This window comes from Chenopodium album, chromosome 4 (genome assembly GCF_948465745.1).
Source record: "Chenopodium album chromosome 4, dcCheAlbu1.1, whole genome shotgun sequence".
NCBI lineage: Eukaryota > Viridiplantae > Streptophyta > Magnoliopsida > Caryophyllales > Amaranthaceae > Chenopodium > Chenopodium album.
Window position 1 is genome coordinate 5,838,968 of NC_137837.1, and position 21,227 is coordinate 5,860,194.

At 35.2% G+C, this 21,227-nt stretch overlaps 2 protein-coding genes across 4 annotated transcripts; one reads left to right on the plus strand and one right to left on the minus strand.

Annotated features, from left to right (window-relative positions):
• The first annotated feature begins 2,862 nt into the window (after positions 1–2,862).
• On the plus strand, positions 2,863–11,598 carry LOC145628715 (uncharacterized protein At5g08430-like). Of its 2 annotated transcripts, none has more exons than XM_081681091.1 (8): positions 2,863–3,004; positions 3,834–4,504; positions 4,628–4,740; positions 5,190–5,249; positions 5,388–5,438; positions 7,991–8,061; positions 8,299–8,531; positions 10,559–11,598. In XM_081681091.1, exons 2-8 carry the CDS (start codon positions 3,847–3,849, stop codon positions 11,362–11,364), a joined length of 1,992 nt encoding a protein of 663 aa, XP_081537217.1. In that variant the 5' UTR covers positions 2,863–3,004; positions 3,834–3,846; the 3' UTR covers positions 11,365–11,598. The 2 variants fall into 2 exon arrangements, with proteins under 2 accessions (XP_081537217.1, XP_081537218.1); XM_081681092.1 differs by having other exon boundaries at positions 10,562–11,598.
• Positions 11,599–13,558: 1,960 nt separating this feature from the next.
• On the minus strand, positions 13,559–16,484 carry LOC145628716 (putative eukaryotic translation initiation factor 5-2). 2 transcript variants are annotated; one of them, XM_081681093.1, is made up of 2 exons: positions 16,358–16,484; positions 13,559–15,462 (listed from the first exon to the last, which is right to left on the minus strand). In XM_081681093.1, exon 2 carries the CDS (start codon positions 15,164–15,166, stop codon positions 13,841–13,843), a length of 1,326 nt encoding a protein of 441 aa, XP_081537219.1. In that variant the 5' UTR covers positions 15,167–15,462; positions 16,358–16,484; the 3' UTR covers positions 13,559–13,840. The 2 variants fall into 2 exon arrangements, with proteins under 2 accessions (XP_081537219.1, XP_081537220.1); XM_081681094.1 differs by having other exon boundaries at positions 13,559–15,477; positions 16,358–16,470.
• Between the last annotated feature and the right edge of the window lie 4,743 nt (positions 16,485–21,227).

Sequence of the window (21,227 nt, forward strand, 5' to 3'; positions counted from 1 at the left end):
TAATTTAAAAATTCACCAAATGTCATCGGACTTTTCAGAATTCACCAAATGCCACCGAGTTTTTGAAAAATTTACCGAGTGCCATTAATGACTAACGGTAATTAACTCCGTTAGTAATTAAGGCTAATTATGCCACGTGGAATATTCTAATTGGTTCATTTTATTATTATTATTTTATTTATCAAAAAAATTATAAAAAAAAAATGAACCCCGTCAAATCTTCCCACCGCACCACCGCCCCTACGATAGCCCAACCCCTTGCCTCCACCCCCACCGGCGACCAACATCGTCGGCGGCCACCCTTCCCCCTGACCCTATGCCCCCTACCATCTGCATCCACTCCCCCCCTAAACACCCATCCTCGACACCCTAATAAAACCCCAAAAACAAAATCTCCAAAATCGAAAACCAAATTTGGTTTTCGATTTTAAGCAAGGTGGTTCAGGGGGTGGAGATGGGAGGGAAAGAGGTGGTTTGGGTTCGTCGGAGCAGGAGGGATGGAGTGGAGGGGGTTACGAATTTAGGGAAATCGATATTGGGGTTTAAGGTGTCGAAACCCTAGATTTCGATTTTTGGGGATTTTAATTTAGGGTTCCGGCGTGGTGGTTGAAAGGGTGGAGCTCGGAGGGGCTGAACTGATTTGGGTTCTCCGGCGTGGGGAGGGGGGCTTTGGTCGTCGGCGGTGGTGAGGGGAGGGATTTTCGAGGGAGAAGGAGAGTTTGCGAATCGGCTGGGTGCGTTGTCGATGCGGGCTGGCTACGCTGGGTCGCCGGCGGTGCGGTTGTTCAAGGCTGGGTCGCCGGCTCGGTTGTTCAGGGGTGGGTCGCCGCCGCGGTGGGGATTGGTTGGAGGTGGGGATATGGTGGTGGCAGTGATAGACGGTGGTCGGGTTAAGTCATGGTGGGTGGGTGGTTATTATTATTTTTTTTTAGTTTTTTATTAAGTAATTAATATACTAATTTAATAAGCAACCAATAATAAGCCACCACGTGGCATAATTAGCCTTAATGACTAACGGAGTTAACTACCGTTAGTCATTAATGGCACTCGGTGAATTTTTTAAAAACTCGGTGGCATTTGGTGAATTTTGAAAAGTCCGATGGCATTTGGTGAATTTTTAAAGTGCTCAGTGGCATTTAGTGAAATAGCCGTTATTTTTATTTCAGGGGAATTGTCAAATGTGGGACTAGGAGAGACGTGACAAATCAAATTTATCTTTTGTTGCGTTTCTTAGTGATTTGCTAAGTAATGATTACATGTTTTTTTTTTGTTTTTTTTTTTTTTGATATATAATTTTTTTGTTTAAATAAAGTAAGAAAAATAATCATTAGGAAATCGGAATTTGTAATAAGCTTTTATAGGTTATACTAATTAGGGGTAAGCATGAGCCGGGTACTCGTACCGGACTTTGGGTACTCGAAATTTCAGATCGGTTATCGAGTACCCAATAAGATATCAAATACTAGTAATAATGATTAAACTTAATACTACCTTCGTTACAGGTTATGTGCAACGATTAAACATTTTCCCCCCCTGCTTTATGTCAAATCGTTGCACATAACCTGTAACGGAGGTATAATATAGTTATTATGATATCATTTAACACTAATTAATAATAATGTCAAATGATCTTGACCAAATTATTAATAATATTACTAATCATTGATATTACAAAGTAATTATTATGTAAAGTAAGATTTTAGATTTTGGGAAAATAGATTTAAGTAGGAGAAAAAGCAAAAAATTGTTTATCGGATCGGATAACCATTGATTTTAAAATTATACTCAATAACCATACCCGATAACAAATTGCCGGAGCGAGTACCGTTATGGTTATTGGATGAGTACCCTAATTTTCGGAGCGGGTTTTCGATTTTCAGGTAGTTTTGCTCAACCATTCTTGAATTATACTACGTAGTTGTTAACACATGTTATAGCTAGTGTGTCTTTTGATATTTATTCATTCTATTATACACCATCCGCCCCTTTAAATTCGATCATTTTGAGCAATTTTCACGGTGATTAAAGAAAGTGAAAGAAGAAATAGTAAAAGTATATTGAAAAGTGAAAATCACATTTGTTTGCAAAAAAAGTAGAAAGAGAAGTACATAGGAAAGGAAAATTTATATGGAGAATATAATTTTGCACAAATATTATAGAGTATTTTGCACAAATATTATAGAGTACAAATGGGATGATCATTTAAAGATTAAAATTTGGCTATAAAGGTCGAACTTAAAAGAACAAATGGAATAAGAAATTAATCAAACCCTCAACGAATGAACGCGTGTAACAGTAATATGTTGGTACGAATTACGACAAATTCAAAGTTGCAAACTCCTTCCTCCGTTCTATGATAAATGACACACTCTTTTTTTATAGACATTTTGATTTTCTATTGCTCATATACCGAAAAGTAAATGTTATTCTGTATCAAGTAAAATATTTTTTGTTTCTTTGACAAAAATGAGTAAAATATTGTTAGATAGGTAATAAAATAATTTTTTTTATAAATCAATTATTTTCATATTGAGTAACTTTTATTAACATACTACCTCCAATTACATTCATATGCAACTTTGGAATATTTTATATCTCATAAATAATGCTCTAACGTTGCGTATAAAGGTAATCGAAGGTAGTATAATTTTATATTAGGAATCAAATCAAAACATTAACAAATGTTTCAAATTTGACCGTATCAATTAATTTATTTTTTATTTTTTTGAAATAAATCAATTCATTAATAAAAAGTAAGTAGATACATGCATTATGTATGCCGAGGAATAATTCAAAGAATCAAAAACCGATGAATAGGACAAGTATTGCAATTATTTAGAAACGGAAAAATACATAAACATAATTATACGGAATAATCAGAAAACATCTTCCCTCTCTCTCTTTCTCTCTCCCACTCTCTCAGTCTACCATTGAAGCGCGCACTCCACGTTCTCCATTGAAGCGACTCCTGGCATTTCTTTCCTCCATTGAAGCATTTTTCGAGGTAATTTGTTGTTTCTCTTCGTAATTATCGAATATCAATTTCACAATCTAGGGTTTACCGTTGACATAATTCTCAGTATAGTGGTTATTCTAAACTCGATTATTGAATTTTTGGTTATAATTACTAATGTTATGGAAGATCATTTTGTTGCTAGAGATGAATATCATGTGATTTTTTGTGTCTAATTTGATAATTGAATCAAATTTGCGTTTAATGTTAGGTTGAACTGTGAAATTGGAGCATTTTTCCATGAAATTATGTGATTTTTTGAGCCAAATTTGATTATTGAATCGAATTTGGTTGATAATGTGTTGCAGAACCTTTTAATGTTAGGATGGAAGTCATGGAACTATAAACTTGGACCTTTTCGCCATTGGCTCAGGGTCGGGCCTGACTGAACCCATGCAAGAGCTTCAATGAGTTCTGTCTATCTAATTCCTTAAATGGTCGGGTTGGAAAGTCTTAATTTTAATTTTAATTTCTTTGTTGCTCGTTCTTGCTAGGCCGGAGTGTTAAGCATGTACTTCTCCGCATCCTCTCACACTTGGCTGTTTTTCTTACTAGTGTTATTGGTGTTATGTAGTTGTTAAATTTTGATTTATTTATACTAAATGTTATTTTACTGTTTGTATTCAATTTTTGGCACATTGAAAGGCTATATTTAACTGTTAATTTCGTTTATGATTATATGTAGTAGGAATATCAGTGGGAGAATTTTTGGGGTGTTTGGTTAGCTGTATGAAACATTAAAGTCCCTGTAATTGTATTCAAATTAATGGTTTGTCGTATAAGTAAGCTTTCTGACGGACCAATTTGTTAAATTGTAAAGACGCTAGGGAGAAATGGACGCCTACTGTGAACCAACGTCATTTCTCTGGGTTGAAGAAAGTAAGGGGCAAGCTTCTACTCCAAGACCAAGAAAGAAGGTAAAAAGGAAGAAGGAATACGTGGGTTGGGGTTCAAGGGAGTTGATTGCATTTCTTGAATCAATGGGCAAGGATTGCGCCAAAGCGCTTTCCCAATATGATGTCACCAATATAATTAATCTTTATATTAATGATAAAAAGCTTGTTCACCCAGAAAATAAAAGGAGAGTTGTGTGTGATGAAAAGCTGTTTCCTCTCTTTGAAAAGAAGACCATCTTCCGGAATAAGATACATGATTTATTGGAGTCACACTTCGCCGAGAATCAAGAAGATTCAGATGACGATAATCTTGGCAGCTCTGATGAAATTGATGAAAATGGTTATTCTGTCCCTAAAAAGCTGAAAATTTTGACAACTCAGTCTAAGAAAAAGGCTCCAGAAGTCTCGAAAAGCTGCTTAGCAGCTATCAATTCTGATAATATCAAGCTCTTGTATCTGAGAAAGAGTTTGGTTCAAGAGCTGCTCAACAACCCAGAAACATTTGAAACTAAAGTAGTTGGGAGTTTTGTTCGGGTAAAATCTGACCCACATGATATTTTCCAAAAAAACTCTCATCAGCTTCAACTTGTCACAGGTATCGGTCTTTGAACATGCATTTAGTATTAAGATTCATACAATTTGCACCTCTGTTTTGCTGATTATTATAACTCCTGCCTAAATTTTACTATATTAGAAAGATTCACTTATTAATTTAAAGGTGTCAAGGAAGATACTCCAGCTGGTGAAACAAAGCCCTCTATGCTTCTGCAAATTTTAGGCATGACAGATGTCATAAGCATATCTGAACTTTCAGATGACATTTTTTCAGAGGTAAATTTGTTCTTCAGTATATAAACTGATTAGGACTTTTATCCATTTATATATATATTTTTTGCCAGTTGGTAATTTACGCTGTATATTGTAAGTTTATGCACTTGAAATACTTTTTCCACTTTTACTTGTCCTGCCCTGTGCAAATCACTAGTCTGGTGTTAAGGATTAATGCATTTACTTGATTCTGCACACGTGAGGTGAGTATCAGGTGACAAGAAACTCTAAGTATCATTGATTGTCACTGCAAAAGAATTCTCTAAATTATTGAGTGTAATGTTGGAAATTGTCTTAACCTATCTTGTTACTGCTTGCATGTTTCCTTTTGTGTAACGATCTCATGTCTTAGATTAATTCTTATACAGGCAGCTTTAGATGTTCGCTACCTGGAACAAAGCTGATATAAAACCCCTGTATTGTCTACTCAGCTGATACTTTCTGTACTGTAGGAAGAAATTGAGGAATTGCGTAGTAGAGTTAAAGACGGTTTACTGAAGCAGCCTACCATTGTAAGTTGTTGAGATTTTGTTTGTTCTTGATTGTATTTCATTTCCCATTGTCTTCTTATAAGTTTCCAACTTTTCATGGCTTTGCTGTAGTAGGATTTTCATTCATCTTTACTTTCACGATTTTTTGAACATGAACAGGGTGAACTTGAACAAAAAGTAGTTGTTCTGCACGAGGACATAACTAAACATGTATGTATACTGTTCTCTCATTGCATTTGATATTATCTATAACTTAGCTGCTTGACTGTTAGCTGGGATGTATTGTCTATGTTGACTATGTAGGCTTGTAATCATGTAATTTAAAATTTTGTTGGCAAGCTGTCTGTTGGTCCGTTTGCATTTTTTTTTTCCAAGAAGTAATTGTGCATATATTCGCAAGCTACTTTATGTCTTCTCAATCTTAGTTATTTTACTTGTCTGATGCCATTTTTAATTTTTCATATCTTCTAACTTCTTTTGATCTCATCCCAAGATGGGACATAATCATGCAAGGAGTCTATCACTTATCTGGTGGTGCTTTTGAATTTGAAAACTTTCCTTGATTAAGAAAGACATGTCCCAGAAACAGAGGAGAGAGAAATGCATCAAAGGCACAGACTGCCTGTCGCTGGTTAAAGTTTACTGGAGTTTTTTTTAGCTCGTACTTGTTAAGACTTTCAGCTTTAACCTTTTGATAAAATTTGTTTTAACATGTTAAAACTGCAGATATTCATGACTAATATGAATGATTGGCGACCTTCCTGTTTTCCAAAAAACACCAGACGTGCTTAGAGCGATAATTATTTGTTAGTTATTCACGACTAATATGAATGAGAATTATTAATTATACAGTAATATATATGTAAAGAAACTGGTGTGGGATATGATAATGAGACCTAATTCCAAACACCAATTTTGGTATGTACTGAATTTTTAGAATTTTGTCTTTTTCCCGATTATTAATTATACAGTAATATTCAGAGTAGATATAAGGTATTACTAAGTTACTCCTCTCTCTCTCTCTCTCTCTCTTTTGGCCCCCTTATCTGCTCTCAATATTCCTTTTTCTTTTTATTTCGTTCTTTTTTTTTATATATTATTATTTAACTTGTTTTAACCTGTTAGTCCTAATCTGATATTATTCCATTCAAAGCTTGCACGTATTTAAGTCAATCGTTTGATGACACAGCTGCTTGATAGTTTCATAACTTGCTGACACATTTGAGAGGTCTAGTTAAAACTAAATGATGCAGACTCTGTTTGGTTTGACAGAAAACATTTTCAATAGGAAAGGTTTTTACGGAAATCATTTTTTCAGAGCAATATACAATTGTAAAATTGGCTCTTTTTTGATTTGTTCCTTACAAGAAAATTTAGAGAAAAATGGAAATGGAAGGGAGAGGAGAGATGGGTGGAGATAAAAAGGGGGGTAAGGTATAGAGAGGGAAGTCAAGCTTCCCTTCCTCAACAAAGGTAATTGTTTTCTGCACTTGGTAGTTTTTTCTTCACTCTTTGGGAATTTTTTTTTGAAAAATGGGAAAATAACTTTCCTGGATAATGTTTCCTCCCATCCAAACTCTCTTACATTAATATTTATCAAAATGTGTACTACCATCAGGATAGTTACAAATTTCATATATATGTTCCTCTAAATTATTTTGTGAGAGCCCAAAATGCATAGTTTCAGCAGGATATTATAGAAGAATGTGTAAGGCTTTATGCCCTGAAGAGAACCCAGTTTACCAATAATCTTTCTTGCCAATGTTCTTATTTGAGAATCCTTTATGTTTTGTTACTTCAAACAATTTGTCTTTGGATTTTAAGAAGATTCACCGAAAATGCCTTTTTTTTTTTTTTTTTTTTTTTTTTTCCTCTTTTTTTGAATGATAATTATAATTTGAATGGATTGGAAATGAGTTTAGGGCGTGAGAGAAATTTTAAGTGTATTCTCAGACTCCAACTTTTTAGATTTATGACATTCTCCAAGTAGGAGATAGGGACATTATTTTCTAGATACGTGTATTCTTACTAGTCAAATTTATGACATTCTTGCGACTTAAAAGTGATGACATTCTATTTGATGTAAAGAGATAAGAGAATTTGGTAAATGTAGTTATATTAATTTTTGCTCCTTCATGTACCATAGTCATTACTTAGTTGCTGCTATCTACTCTCTTGAAGTGCTTTTCCTAGTTATTATGCTGTTAACTTGATTGAATCACACACACCTTGATCTGAAGTTTTTTTTACTAACTCATTATAATTTGAGCTCTGGGAAAATTTGGATCTGCCATGATATTGCAAAGCTTTGTTTGTTGATTTCTTCATATTTGATAAGTCAAGCACTGTAAATTCCTATCTAGCTATTCTACGTATTGTTTATAACTTTAAATTGCTCCCTAAAATCACAGTTTCAGCATCCATATCCTTAGGTTAGTATGTGGTGACTTGTCATGAGTTTGATACTTAACATGCTGAACGAATACTATAGTAGTCAAATGGAGAGTAAGAACTTGAAGTTTTTGTATCATTGTCTCAGAAGGTTCTGTAGTGTTTGTGAGGTGCCTTTTTCTTATCATGTCGAGTACTCGAGTGTGAACCTGTTAGGAATATAAAGTTTCTTTTTTTACTTTCCTTTTTTTAAGATTTAAATAGTAGGGACAATGTGGTTGGTTAATTTCTTTCTAAATCTTATTGTGATATGTAAAAATTTGGCAATAAAGTATTTAACATGATATATTTGAGTCTTTTCTTGATCACAGTGGCTTGCAAAAGAACTTGTACTTCTCAAGAATCTTATAGATCGTGCAAATGAGAAGGGATGGCGTCACAGATATCCTTTACTACTATTTCGCTAACTTTCACTATTGGTTATTATTTAAAAGTAACGAGGATGCTAGACCTGATGTATTGGTTTTGAATCTTTGTCTTGGGATACCATTTCTATTGGTTTTCCACAAGCAGGATTAAATTCGGTGCATGGCATAACAAATATGTGCTCCTCTGTTGTCTAATGTGCTCACATTTGAATAATTATATGATGCTCCTGCTTATCCTTTACTAGTTTTACAGTGAGAGAGTACTTGGACAGAAGGAAGCTGCTTCAGTCACCTGATGAACAATCACGCCTGCTCAATGAGATTCCAAAGGTGATGGCAGAAGAAGTTAAACCAGAATTAGTTTCTGAACCTGCTCCTGATGATTCGCCAAAAGCTGCTGACTGGGACTGGGAACCTTTTAATTTCTCATCAACTAAAAAAGATGTGACAAAGCCAGAAGTCTTAATTAATCAGAATGGTCCAGGTCTGCACTTTTACTTTAACTTTTGTGTCTGTTCAGAATAGGGTATGTCTCGGGTTCTCTCATTTGGAGCACCCTTACCTGCACTTGCTGTGCATTTGAGATCATTAATAACTCATTAACTTGGTATGGCTTCTGCAATGATCATTCTGAAACTTTTAAAGCTTTAGTAATAAATAGTCAATACAATTTTGAATTTTGGTTACATGGGTTTTAAATTTTCTACCCTGCTTATTGCTAGCCCCAAGAATTCGTAATCTGGTTTTTGGGGCTATTAATAAAAGGATATCTGAAATTAAATTGTTAGTTGAATCTCGTATTAACTTTTTTTGGGTAGTGGTGAAAAATTGATAGCTTGATATCATCTAAAGTGTAGAAATTGAAGTTTTAAAACCTTCTTACATGATCTTTCCATGTATATCTTTGTTCTTACTGTTGGGGTTTGTTACTGTGCATTAATTGCAGTGGCAAGTGTGCTTTGAGGGTTTTGGTCATTTGGTAAATAGTGGCCATTGATTATTGTAGTTTAATTATTGTTATATATATATTTCTTGCATCAAATTCTGTCAGACTACCCTTACGGTTTTGAAGTTGATTCAATGTACTCAAAGATTATAAGACTAAAGACTGACAGGAGAAAATTGGAATAGTCACGAAATAACACATAAAGCAGCATCCTGGTACTGTAATTTGAGTTGTTGCCTACTCTAGGTGGGCTAGAGCCTAGAGGGTGTTATGTTCTTAATTTAGCACACTCAATTCTTGTCGTGGGTAAATTTTGCAAATTTAATCAGCATGTCAAATACAGAGTACTCTGTATATTTTTGGTGTATGATCGAGGAAAATAATTATTAAGGTGATTAATATGTTCATTACTTGGTAATTCATATGGTGATGTCTTGCATCATATTTATAAGCACTGGTATTAGAGAAGAAAAAAAAAAAGGATTGGGTGTGCTTTTATGTGGGACCATTATAAATCAATTGACTCTATGCTATAGTTTAGTCCCTGGATTACTTGTTGAAGCTAGTCTGTAAAGGCAAGGCAATTTCTTTGTGATTCCTTGGTTTTGAAGCTTGCCATTTCAACTGTTCAAATACTTGGTGTTAACTCTATACTGGAACATGTTCCCTATTCCATTTCGTTTTTATAATTGTTAATAGATACAGAGTACTTCAGTGCTACACCTATCTCGCTATTGTCTATGCTATTTCCTCCTCCCTTTTTAGTAACAACTAAACTGATTTATGACAGTATTTCCCATTGAGCTTCAAATTATTTCTTTCAGTTTGATGAAGTTAAAAAATTGACTAGGTTAGCTCGTGTTTTCTACTCCTCTTCATTATAGTTTTTCTCTCTCAAGCTCAATGGCTGAACTTCACGCACACCATGATGACCAATATAATGTATAATATTCAGTGCAGCCATCATTGGCTAGCATGCCCTAGCAATACATGGAAAATTGACCCTTTATTCTAGCCAATCTCCTTTATTAGGAGGGCCAAGTTTCATTCAATATATTAATTGCCAATTTAATTTATTTTTTTCATTTGTTTTGAATATTTCAAAACATATTTGTCAATTACACTTAACTATATCAAGACCTACATTTTCCTTGAGGTAGTCAACTCAGCTTGAGACACGATCTTGATGAAATTATCCAGTACACCAATCAACTCTATTATGTATCCCTCGTCTCATTAACTGCGTAGCTAGATTGTTCTGAAATAGGTCCAAGTGTATATAATTAACACTTTGCTTTCTATCATTTTTTTGTTTTCCATCTATTATGAGTTATGCTTGTAAATTCCAATGTTGAAGCATTTGCTAAATATACCGGGTCCCTGCTTTATTATTTGAATCCTGTATGTCATGTTATGTAGTGATGAAATCTTTCCTAGTTACTCCTTGTTCATTAAAACTACTTTACTTAATTGCTTTTGAAGCAATCATCAGTACAGGTAGCATGTTTCCTTTATTACCAGTTATTTCTTTATGGTTGTTAACAAAGTTCCACAACTTTTTGCAGCAGCGGCTGTGGCAGCTGAAGTCAGCACAAGAAGCAATGGTGATGCACATACTTATAGCCCTGAAGAAAGAGGCCAGCTTGGAACTGGCTCTTTGGCATCAGTAATAAACTTATCTGCTCAATCCTTAGAACCGAAGGAAAGAGAAGCTCCTAAAGTAGAAGCAGTTAATGTCAAAGGCAATGGCAATGGCAATGGTTACATAGAGTTCTCAAACTTAAATCACCTAGGCATCCCCAATGGGACAAAGCAAGAAAGCAATGGCCATATACAGCTCCTGAACTCAAAAGAATTGAAAACGATTCAACCAGTGGTAATTGATTTGAGTGATAGTGACGAAGAGCAAGAAAATCCTAGTGTTGGGACCCAAATTCCAAGACAACGAGAAAATCCTGGTGTTGGTGCCCGAATTCCAAGAACACAAGAAAATCCTGGTGTTGGTACCCGAATTCCAAGACCACAAGAAAATCCTGGTGTTGGTGCCCGAATTCCTAGACCACAAGAAAATCCTGGTGTTGGTGCCCGAATTCTAAGGCCACAAGAAAATCCTGGTATCGGTACCCAAATTCCAAGACCTCAAGAAAACCCTGGTGTTGGGACCGAAATTCCAAAACCTCATGCGGAGCAGTCATTGTGGCATTACTTGGATCCTCTAGGAAGAGTCCAGGGACCATTCTCCTTAATATCCTTAAAGCGGTGGAGTGATGCAAACTATTTCCGACCTGATTTTAAAGTTTGGGCAAATGGACAGGGCCCTCAGCAAGCAGTTCCATTGACCCTTGTTCTTCGGCATATTTTCCCAAATTGATTAAGGATTGTGTACATACAATGCTGTCCAGAGCAATTTTTTCCAACTGTAACTTTATGTAAAGATTGCACAAGTTTTTAGGTCTAGGCCTTTCTGTATGAACGAACCTCAGTTATAGTTTTTTGAGATGAACAATTTTTGGGCTGATGTGTCTTATTCAGTTCATGTTACATCTCATAGTACCAGACTATCAACTCTTGATATGAAATAAATGGTTGGTTCTTTTTTCTCTCACAGGTCACAGGCTCACAGCTTACCTTGTTCCAGTGTTACATAATTTGTGAATCCTCCTATGAACTGGTGAATCGAAAAAGGGCGATACTTGAAAGAGGTACTTTGTAGCCAAATAAGTTGGTGAATTGAGGTTTTATAGTTACAAAGTTTAATAACAATGCCTTGTACTACTATCAGATATTTTAGGCTCATCATATGTTATACTTCCTCCATTAACTATTAATTGCAACAAATGGGTATTATATGTGTGACATAAAATATTCATTTTGTTGCAATTAATATTTAACAAGGAAGTATATCATATTCCTTTTAATAAAATTTCAGCCCAAGGCTGATATATCAGCTTACAAACCTAAAACAAAGGTTATTTATACTTGCTATTTGGTTGTATTGTATAATTTTGTTCTAGAACGTCAAATGTTAACCTTTCATTTTGTTCTAAAACATCAAAGCTTATCAAATGGTTTTTTTTTTTTTTTTTTTTTTTGCTAATTCCGAATTCGATTTGAAACCTTAGGGACTAAAATAACCCCCCTAAAATCTTAACGGGACTTTTTGGGATGCAAATCGAGGAAAAAAAATAAGATTCGGTGGCAATTGACAAGTTAATAGTATTTACGTTTAAAAAAAAAAAAAAGTTATTAGTACTTTAGGGCTATAATTTGCAATTTTTAAAAAATGGTAGTAACTGCCAAAATATATATTTTAAATAGATGCAATTGACAAATTTTTCTAATTCATATACTAAGCATTACTAAATTCTACTACAGCTTTATTTGGAATTGGGGGGACATATACCCTTTGTTCCCAACTCCATCACTGCTTGTAATCCTAAGCTCGTACGGAGTAATAAATATTCTCATTGTATTAAGTATGGAGAAAATGAAAGAAATTGAATTTGAAGAACAAAAAAATACGAGTATCAAATAAATACTCATTTGTATTAAGTTGTACAAAATGAAAGAAAAAAAAATTAAAGAAAAAAAAATGTTCCTGCAAGGATCCAACAACCCGGTTCAAAAGTCCAAAGCCCGAGTATGCAACCCGTTAAGCTCCTATCGGCCAGAAGAGAACCTACACACAAAGAGAAAGGATTAGCTAACCTCGGGGTGATCCGGGGATAACCACTCCGATGACAAAGTCTGAAGGTGTTTAAGAAAGAGAAATTAGAGAGAGAGAGATTAAGAGAGAGAGAGAGAGAGAGTGTATGTGTAATAAATGCTTACCATTAATGAGGTTTAACCTACTATTTATAATAAATTCCAAGACAGGTGGCTTCAAAGCATGCAAAGTTTTTCCTGCCAAGTGTCAAGCTATTGTTGCCACGTGCCGAATACCGACAAGCCAATTTGTCTACTTTATAAAACATATCAGCTTATTTATCAGCTATATTGGGTTCATATCCATATTTATTAAAGATGTCAGCCCGTTTCACAAATCCCCCATACAAAAACAAAGTATCATCAAATTAAAGGGTCATAACAGAAAAACGGAGGGAGTATTATTACAAGTAATGTGAGTACTATAGAAACGGAATGTTGTAGAGGGGCTAACTGGATAAAGCTTCCCCTTGTAATCCATGCTCATTTTGCTTTTCAAATTCAAGAATTTGAATCAAAAATCCCTTTTATGCCAAACAAGCAGAAGTCCTGTTAGCCGCGTAAATAAAAAGCTACTACTAATCATTCTTGTTTACCCCTTTTGAATAAGACCCTTCAATTCAAAACATTTGAATTTTAGGGATGACATCTTCATTATGACTTTAACTATACAGTTGGAATATCACAAGAGGTTTCCCTCACGAAAAGGAGATTTGACAAGAAAATTCTACAAAACATATTATTGTACTTGGAATTATAATTGGCCAACTTAATTCGGCCTCAAGCAAGGAATACCGCCAACATTACAGATTACTTCTCAACTTTAAAAGATGTAATTATAGTGATTATGTGACAGATCGTGTTCATAACAATAATACCAATATGACATTAACTATATAATTAGAAAGATAATGCAACAGATTGTTCATAAAAATAATACCATAACGACATTACAATTGACATAGTTTGACACACGAAAAACAAAAATGAAAAACCAACCACCACGATGATCCAGCTGGTTGCTGGACTCGCTTCCAGCCAATCACTTATTCCAGAATATAGAAAATACTAGCAACTGAAATAAACCTTGCATCATAATACGAGTACTTAGTATGATATTGAGTTAAACTGTATATTAGATATCACTCTTCTTCCGACTCGGACTCAGCACTCTGGAGCCACTCCACAAAAGGTTTGACAAACTTCCAAATAGATGAGCTCTTGTTGTTGCCAGTTGATCCCTTCTCGTACCACTCGACAATGGTTTCTTCCTCCAGCAAATCGGCATCATAAAGAAACTTCAGAGCCACTGCTACATCCTTGACAGCATCAGGACTAGCTTTTCCACAGAAGGACTCGATGGCATGCAACAGGATTGGCTGTGAACCTTCAGCATAAGCTAGGGCAGCAACAATGTAGTTCTTTTTCTTATTGACCTCCTTAGCAAATCCCTTCTGCAAGCCGTCAAAGAGAGCCTCAAACACAGCATCCACAACCTCTTGGGGTGTACCTGAGCACGAGGTTAAGTGAGTTTTCAACTGATTTGCAGTTGGACCTTGCTTCAGGTATTCCTTCAAGTCTCTGACAAGAGTCTCTTGTGGGTCAGCAGAGAGAGTGCCGTTTTGTTCTTTAACCTCAGGTTCTGGTTTGCGAGGTGGGGACTTCTTCCGAGGAGGAGATTTCTCTTCAGTTGAGAGCATCACCATGTCAGCTGTCACAGCACTAAGCTGCTCTGTTATCCTCTTCTTAGCAGCCTCCATAGATGTGTCAGTTAGCCATTGAACATCGTCCCCATCGTCATCATCTTCATCATCAACATCAACGAAAGGTTCATTATCACCAGCCTGGCTTCCAGTAGGAGAATGGTCTTCATCAGAACCCTGGGTCTTCTTCTTGGTTGATTTAGATGCACCTTCTTTTGAGGACTTCTTCTGCTTCGCTGCCTTATCGGCAGCTTCACCATTCTTGAGGCGTTCCTTCTCAGCCCTCCTCAAGGCCTTCTTGTCCTTGGATGATTTCTTCACTTCAGGAGGGTTCTTAAGAATAAAGGTAGTGAGCTTGTCTCTCATATCCACATCAGACACAAACCCACAAGCAGCACATTTAAGCTGCAACATCTGAGTCTTGGTTATCAGAATCTCAGTCTCAGGGTTGCCACACCCATAGCACTGAACATATTTCTTGATAAAATTCTCCAGAAGTCCAGCAAGTTTTGCTGTATCATGAGCTCCATTAACAAGGGAAACCCCTGTCTTTTCGTCAAATTTGGATTGAGCTCCAAGCTCACAACCAAAGTACTTCGTTGTGTAGGCAGCAGGCCGAGCCAAGGCTTTCGCTATGTCAACCATGTTGACAATGTTGGTTTTGATGCCATTACCACGACCTTCAATCTTTGTGACCATCCTAGGCATCTTATACCTGTAGAAGGCATCATCACGGTTTCCAGCACCAATGTTCTGAAGTGCCATATTGCCTTGTGAAGGAATTGGAGTTTGTTAGGAGGCAATGAGAGGAAGCGCTGATATCTGAAGGAAAGAAGGCTGCATATAAGTGCAACCCCGATGATTAAGAGAATAACCGTCAATATTCCCAATATGCATACAACTCAATTTTCCGGAGGTATGACTATCCTTTTTTCTAGACGTAGGGCAATATTCTCCAAGCAAGCCGATTGATGACAAAAAGAGAGAGGCTCGTTCAGACATAAAAAAAGCTTCGAACTCCACTTTTACGAACTGCGGCTACAGCACGGCTATTGCCAATCCTACAGCCAAGAACACTAAAATAAATAAGTCATGAACAAAAAAGGAACTCAGTCATAGCAAAAACATCATGTAGACAAGTAGACATGAAACCCTGCAGGCTCAAATACAATACGATAGGAGTTAAGGCACATTGACAGTAGAATCAATATTGGCCATAGAAAAATAACAAATTAATTCCTTAAACAATAAAAATTGTTCATAAACCCTAATCAAACGCAGTAGGTTCGGCAACTTGTTCACACGAAACCAGCAAATCATTCAACAAGGAACATTCAAAATAGCAAACAAATAGTTTGTTTCCATTTTTATATTGTTATCGAACACATTAGGGTAAAAAGTAAAGCTAAAAAAACTATTGACAACCACCTATTATGGAACAACATCAACTTAGCAAAAAGAATCTTAAAAAGGTGAAATAATCATTCAGCCGCAACCAAATTTCATTGCAGATCTTAGAAAAAATCAATAGATGCTCAAAACACCAAAAATAACCTAACATCAATTTTCATGAAAACCTCAAAAAATCTAACGTTATAAATTAATCAACACAACCAATAACAAAAACAATAATCCTCCGTAAACATAACAAAAAGGTCAACCCTAATTCATACTCCTATCAACAAATCCAAACACGACGAACACATACATCAAAAAAATCATCAATTAATCCAACAAAAACATCATAAATCAATGCGTCAACAAATTTAGGTCAAAGAATCTTTCATCGGAATCAATTAATCGAAAATCAAACAACAAAACCAATAATAAAAAGCAAGAAATCGACGAAAATCAAACATATAAACAGATCTAAGATAAAATTCATTGAATAAGCAGATAAATTGCAATAATAATTGAAGAAATTACTGTATGATTGAGAGAGAGGATGAAGAATACCTGGTAATCGAGGAAAAGGTGAGGAGAGAGAGAAAGGAGCAGGCAAGAGAGAAGAGAGAGAATGAAGAGAGAGAATGAAGAGAGAGATTGAGTCGGCAGTAACGTAGCGGCGGTACATTAGAAGGGCAACATGTTTGGTCATATTTATATCCACAAATCACACAATTTTAATCCTACTAATATTCTGATTATTATTGTTAATTTTAGGAAGTAGACAAAGGAAAAATATTGTGATTTTTAGAATTCTAACCCTAGTTGGCTTTATCTAGACCTTTGTAGAGTTTTGTAAAGTTTTATCCCATCCACTTGTTTTAAAATTGTTATAAATAATTAGAAAATTGGTGATGGGTTTATAGTGGGCTTATATTATAGCTCGACTTTTGAGATGGGTAGGTTGTAATTCGAACATTTGCCCTAAAATTAAGTCAAATATGTCATAACTAAGGAACCGCCTTAAACTTGTTTTTGAAAAACTTAAGATCAAACCTTATAGAATGCGGGCTTTTAGTCCAATAAAATTTGTTATGTACACCTGGGTGTACTGTACACCCAACTAACTTAAAATTAGTTTTTGCTTTTCATTTGATGATAAAATGAAAACCAATCATCACAATGAGAACAAATACTCGTGGGTGTACGGTACACTCGGATGTATATAACAACTTCACTTACTCCAAAAGTGAATCCATGCGAACCTTGAACTAAACATTCCTAAAATTAGTGCCTGATGCTTTTTTCCTTCTAGTGTGTCTTGCAATCCACTACACAGCTTAATTTGTTTTTTCGATCATCCTGTATAGACAAAACAAGGTAAAGTCGTATCCCCTAATCAAAAGTAATTACCTAAGTCCTCTAACTAAAGCAGATAGGGGAGTAGGGTCGATCTCCACAGGGAAACAAGTCTTTCTATTCCTAATTAACTATTATAATCTAGATTATGAAGTAACCAATATTTATATTTAAATATGAAACTAAACTACTAAGATTGAGAATAGGGAGAAAATAATATATAAAAGGATCTAGGGTATAGGGTCACCAATAAATAATACTCCAGGGTAAAACATAGTAATCAATCATTGACATTGCATAAATAACACGATTAACAGGCTCTCGCAATTTATTAATCAACATAGATCTAACAGGCTCTCGCAATTTACTAGATCTAAGTTCTTATTGAAAATAGCCTTTAATATCAAATTAACATCTGCTCGATTCATCAATTCAATATTGCTATACTTTTACAAGCCGCAATTGTAAAACATTAAAACAATTTAATAAGAAATTATCATGCAATACCAATAATCAATAATAGTCAATCATCAATGCATCAATTAACTAGATTGCAAAGGGCTTTCGCTACGTATTACAATCACAGAATTAATCTACCGGTATTAAATCTCATCTCTCGAATCTCGACTTAACCATTTATAAATTAATCTGCCTATTGAAACTAGACCTAAACATCAATTCTCATCTTTCGAATCTCGAATCAATATTGTTAAACTCATGCATAAAGGATCTGCGCAAATCTAGTCACAAAGCATTGAATCAATCAATAGGAAATTAATCTAGCATTGATAATCAACAACAATAAATTACACTTTCATATTATTTATGGATCCCCATAACCCTATAAATAAAACTATTCGCACATATTAAGAACTAAACTAATCAAAGCAATAAAATAAATCATGATGAAAGGAATAAAATAAACAACTAAGATTAAGGGAGGAGAAATCGTTACCAAAATAATCTGGAATTAAGAGTGGATTAAGAACAAAGGTTTTAGAGAAAGGAAATCTAAGAGAACAATTAAGAGAGTAAAGAAAGAGTAAAGAGAAGAAGATGATTCTAAAATCGTATTACGGAGGAGTATTTATACTCCGTACAAAAATCCTAAACTAAAACAAATTAAAACGACGTTAAGCGTCCACTAATAAATACACGCGCCCGATCGGGCGAGGCACCGCCCGATCGAGCGCGCCTTCGGGCGCCAGCCTTTGCTTCCCTCGCCCGGCCGGGCGCGCCTCCGGGCGCCGACCTTTGCTTCTCCCGCCCGGCCGGGCGCGCCTCCGGGCGCCAACCTTTTTGGCCGGGCGACTCTCTTGGGCCACTATTTGGACTACGATAGGGCTCCAATTCTTCGGGCCAATCTGGGTTTCCTCTTTGGGTCTTGAATACTCGGTCCAAATGCCCCGATATCACACATACCAAGCCCTTAATCACCGGTTCGATGGCTATAACCGGCCCTGGGCTATAAAATCTGGTCGTGCTTCTCCAATGCTCGTGATTGCTCCAAAATATCTCGGGAAAATACTTCAAAAGTGTAAATCCCTGCAAAAGTCAACCAAATCTACGAAAACACTAGAAAACACCAATTAGTAATAAAAGTGGCTCTGAAGAGCCAAAAACACTATTAATTATGACCGAGGGACGGGGGTAAAATACTGTATAAAATAGACACATCAAGACATAACTTGACTATCACTCAAATAAACTCGGCTTGGGTCGACTTGATCGTCATTTCTTCTCCCAACTAATCAACGTTTTTTTTTTTGCAAAATAATATAGCTCTCTTTACCAACTAATACGATTGAATTTGGATTTCATGTAACTTGATTGATATATTTTTCATCCCTTAAAAAATTTTATGTGGATTATTGATGGTAGTGTGGGCCTGTTCTGATTTATTGAATTGAGCTGAACTGAATGTTTTATGAGAGAATGAAATTAGGAATTGAACTGAATTGAATTGAGATAAAATAAACTGAACTGAAAAATAAGCTGAAGAGAATAGGCCTTGACTATTGAACCAGTATTATAACATATGAGTTTCTAGGTGGTGATGAAGTTTAGATTTATTGTGGAAACCTCTGTGAGAATCAATTGACATGTCATTGGTAAACAGGGAAATTCTATATTGTGTCGTTGTACACAATATGATACTAACTAGTTTATTGTGGAAAACTAGAGATAAAGGAGAATATTTCAAGAATAGAAGTATAAAACATAAGAGTTATTTATATTATTCTAAAGGCTTATCAAGTAAAAACAACTTTAATAAGGATTAAACATATTTTTTAAAACCGCATATTTTTTTGTAACAAACTTATGTCTATGTTAATCAATTTTGTTCTACATGGGTTTTTTTTTTTTTTTTTTTTTTGATAAGAAATTTTGATCTACATGTTGCATACACTTATTGGAGAATGTATGAGGTATCCATTTATCCTAGATTCCCAAGTGCTTTCAGTTATCTAGATAGATGTAATATACCGGTAAGTTTATTCCTTTATTGTTAAAAAAAATAAAAATCTATCAAATAGGATTTTAAAGGGCATTCAAAGAAATAAGACTAGACCAACAAATTAAGTTTCATTGATATGTCTCTCATTGACATGAGTAAAAGCGTACAAAGTGACAAAGGAAAATCAATCTTAACAGATAAACTATAGCCCGTTACCCGGTATGGACCCCCTGTCCAATACCTGAATAAACAAATAATATTTATGAATTAAAAAAAGGCAAAATAAAATAGGGGGTAAAATGAGAACGAGGGGTGGGTAAAAAAGAAAAAGGAGGAGAGAGAAATTACTTTCCCCTCTTTGTTGTTGTTTCCTGTGAAAAAATGACCGGCGCCGGACCGGAGCAGCAAATTTTGTGGTTGATAAAAGGTAGTATAATTGGAGGGCGGAGAAGGATTTTCAAGCTCTTTAAACATCTTATTTTTGGTCATGAGAGACGATGAATTCACCACCGGTGTGCAAATTTACGACTTTCTCCATGAAAAACGGTGAGTTCTTTGTTTGGTATTGTCGAAGTTCGAAACAATTTGGATGTGAAGGAGTTGAAGATGACGACATTAATTGTTTGTCGGTGCTTTGTTATCATTAACGTGTATACTGTTATTTTATTTTGTATACTATTAATTCTTATTTGTATACCGTTATTGTTGAATTGTTTTGTATACTTTTTGGGTATATGATTATTGTAGGTTTGACTATGCTGTTGTTATTGATTTTTATACTACTATGGTTGATTTATATACTGTTATCATATGATTTTATACTGTTATTGTAGCTCTGGATATTATTATTACATATTCGATAGCGGTGGTGGTGAGGACGATGTAGTAACCCACCGACATTGTTGTTGATGAAGACGAAGATGATGATGGTGATGGTGATTTCTCTCTCCTCTCACTTAAAGGTTTTCAAATTGATTTTCCGGTGAAAATTCTGGTCGAGATACAAACTAGCCTTGAGGTCTTCGAATTACAAAGGAAAAGAGGTGAGAATTTTTTTTTTAAAAAAAAGGTTTCCGGTGGAGAAAGAGGAGAGAAAGGGGGAAAGAGGAGAAAGAAGGGAAAAGAGGAGATAGAGTATTTTTTTACAGCTAGTAACAAAATAATTACTGTCTAAATATTTACTTGAAAGTACATTTTTGCCCCTAGGTATGGACATACCAAAGGAGTCCATACCTGGTAGTGGTCCATCACGCCTCATCTTAACATTTGGTTGGTTTAGATTTGTCCTTCATTGCCCCTGTACATTCTTGCTCTCTCACATAAAGAGGCATAAAGATTAAGCAACTCTTCTTTGGCCTGGGAATATTCTTGAAATTATTCTCACTTGCATAAAATAAAATGTAAAATGTATTGAACACTCATTTAATGTTCTTCTTTTGAAATTTCTTCAGTTCTTTGTTTTCTATCAATCCAATTTCCTTTTGCCTAAAATTTTCAGAATTTTAAGCACTTTTCGATGTACTTATTTAATCCACATAACATAACGTATGATATCTCCAATTTTTTTCTTGAAATTTTAAGTCATTGCCTTATGTTGCATTTGATTGAGATTTTTTAGAGCAT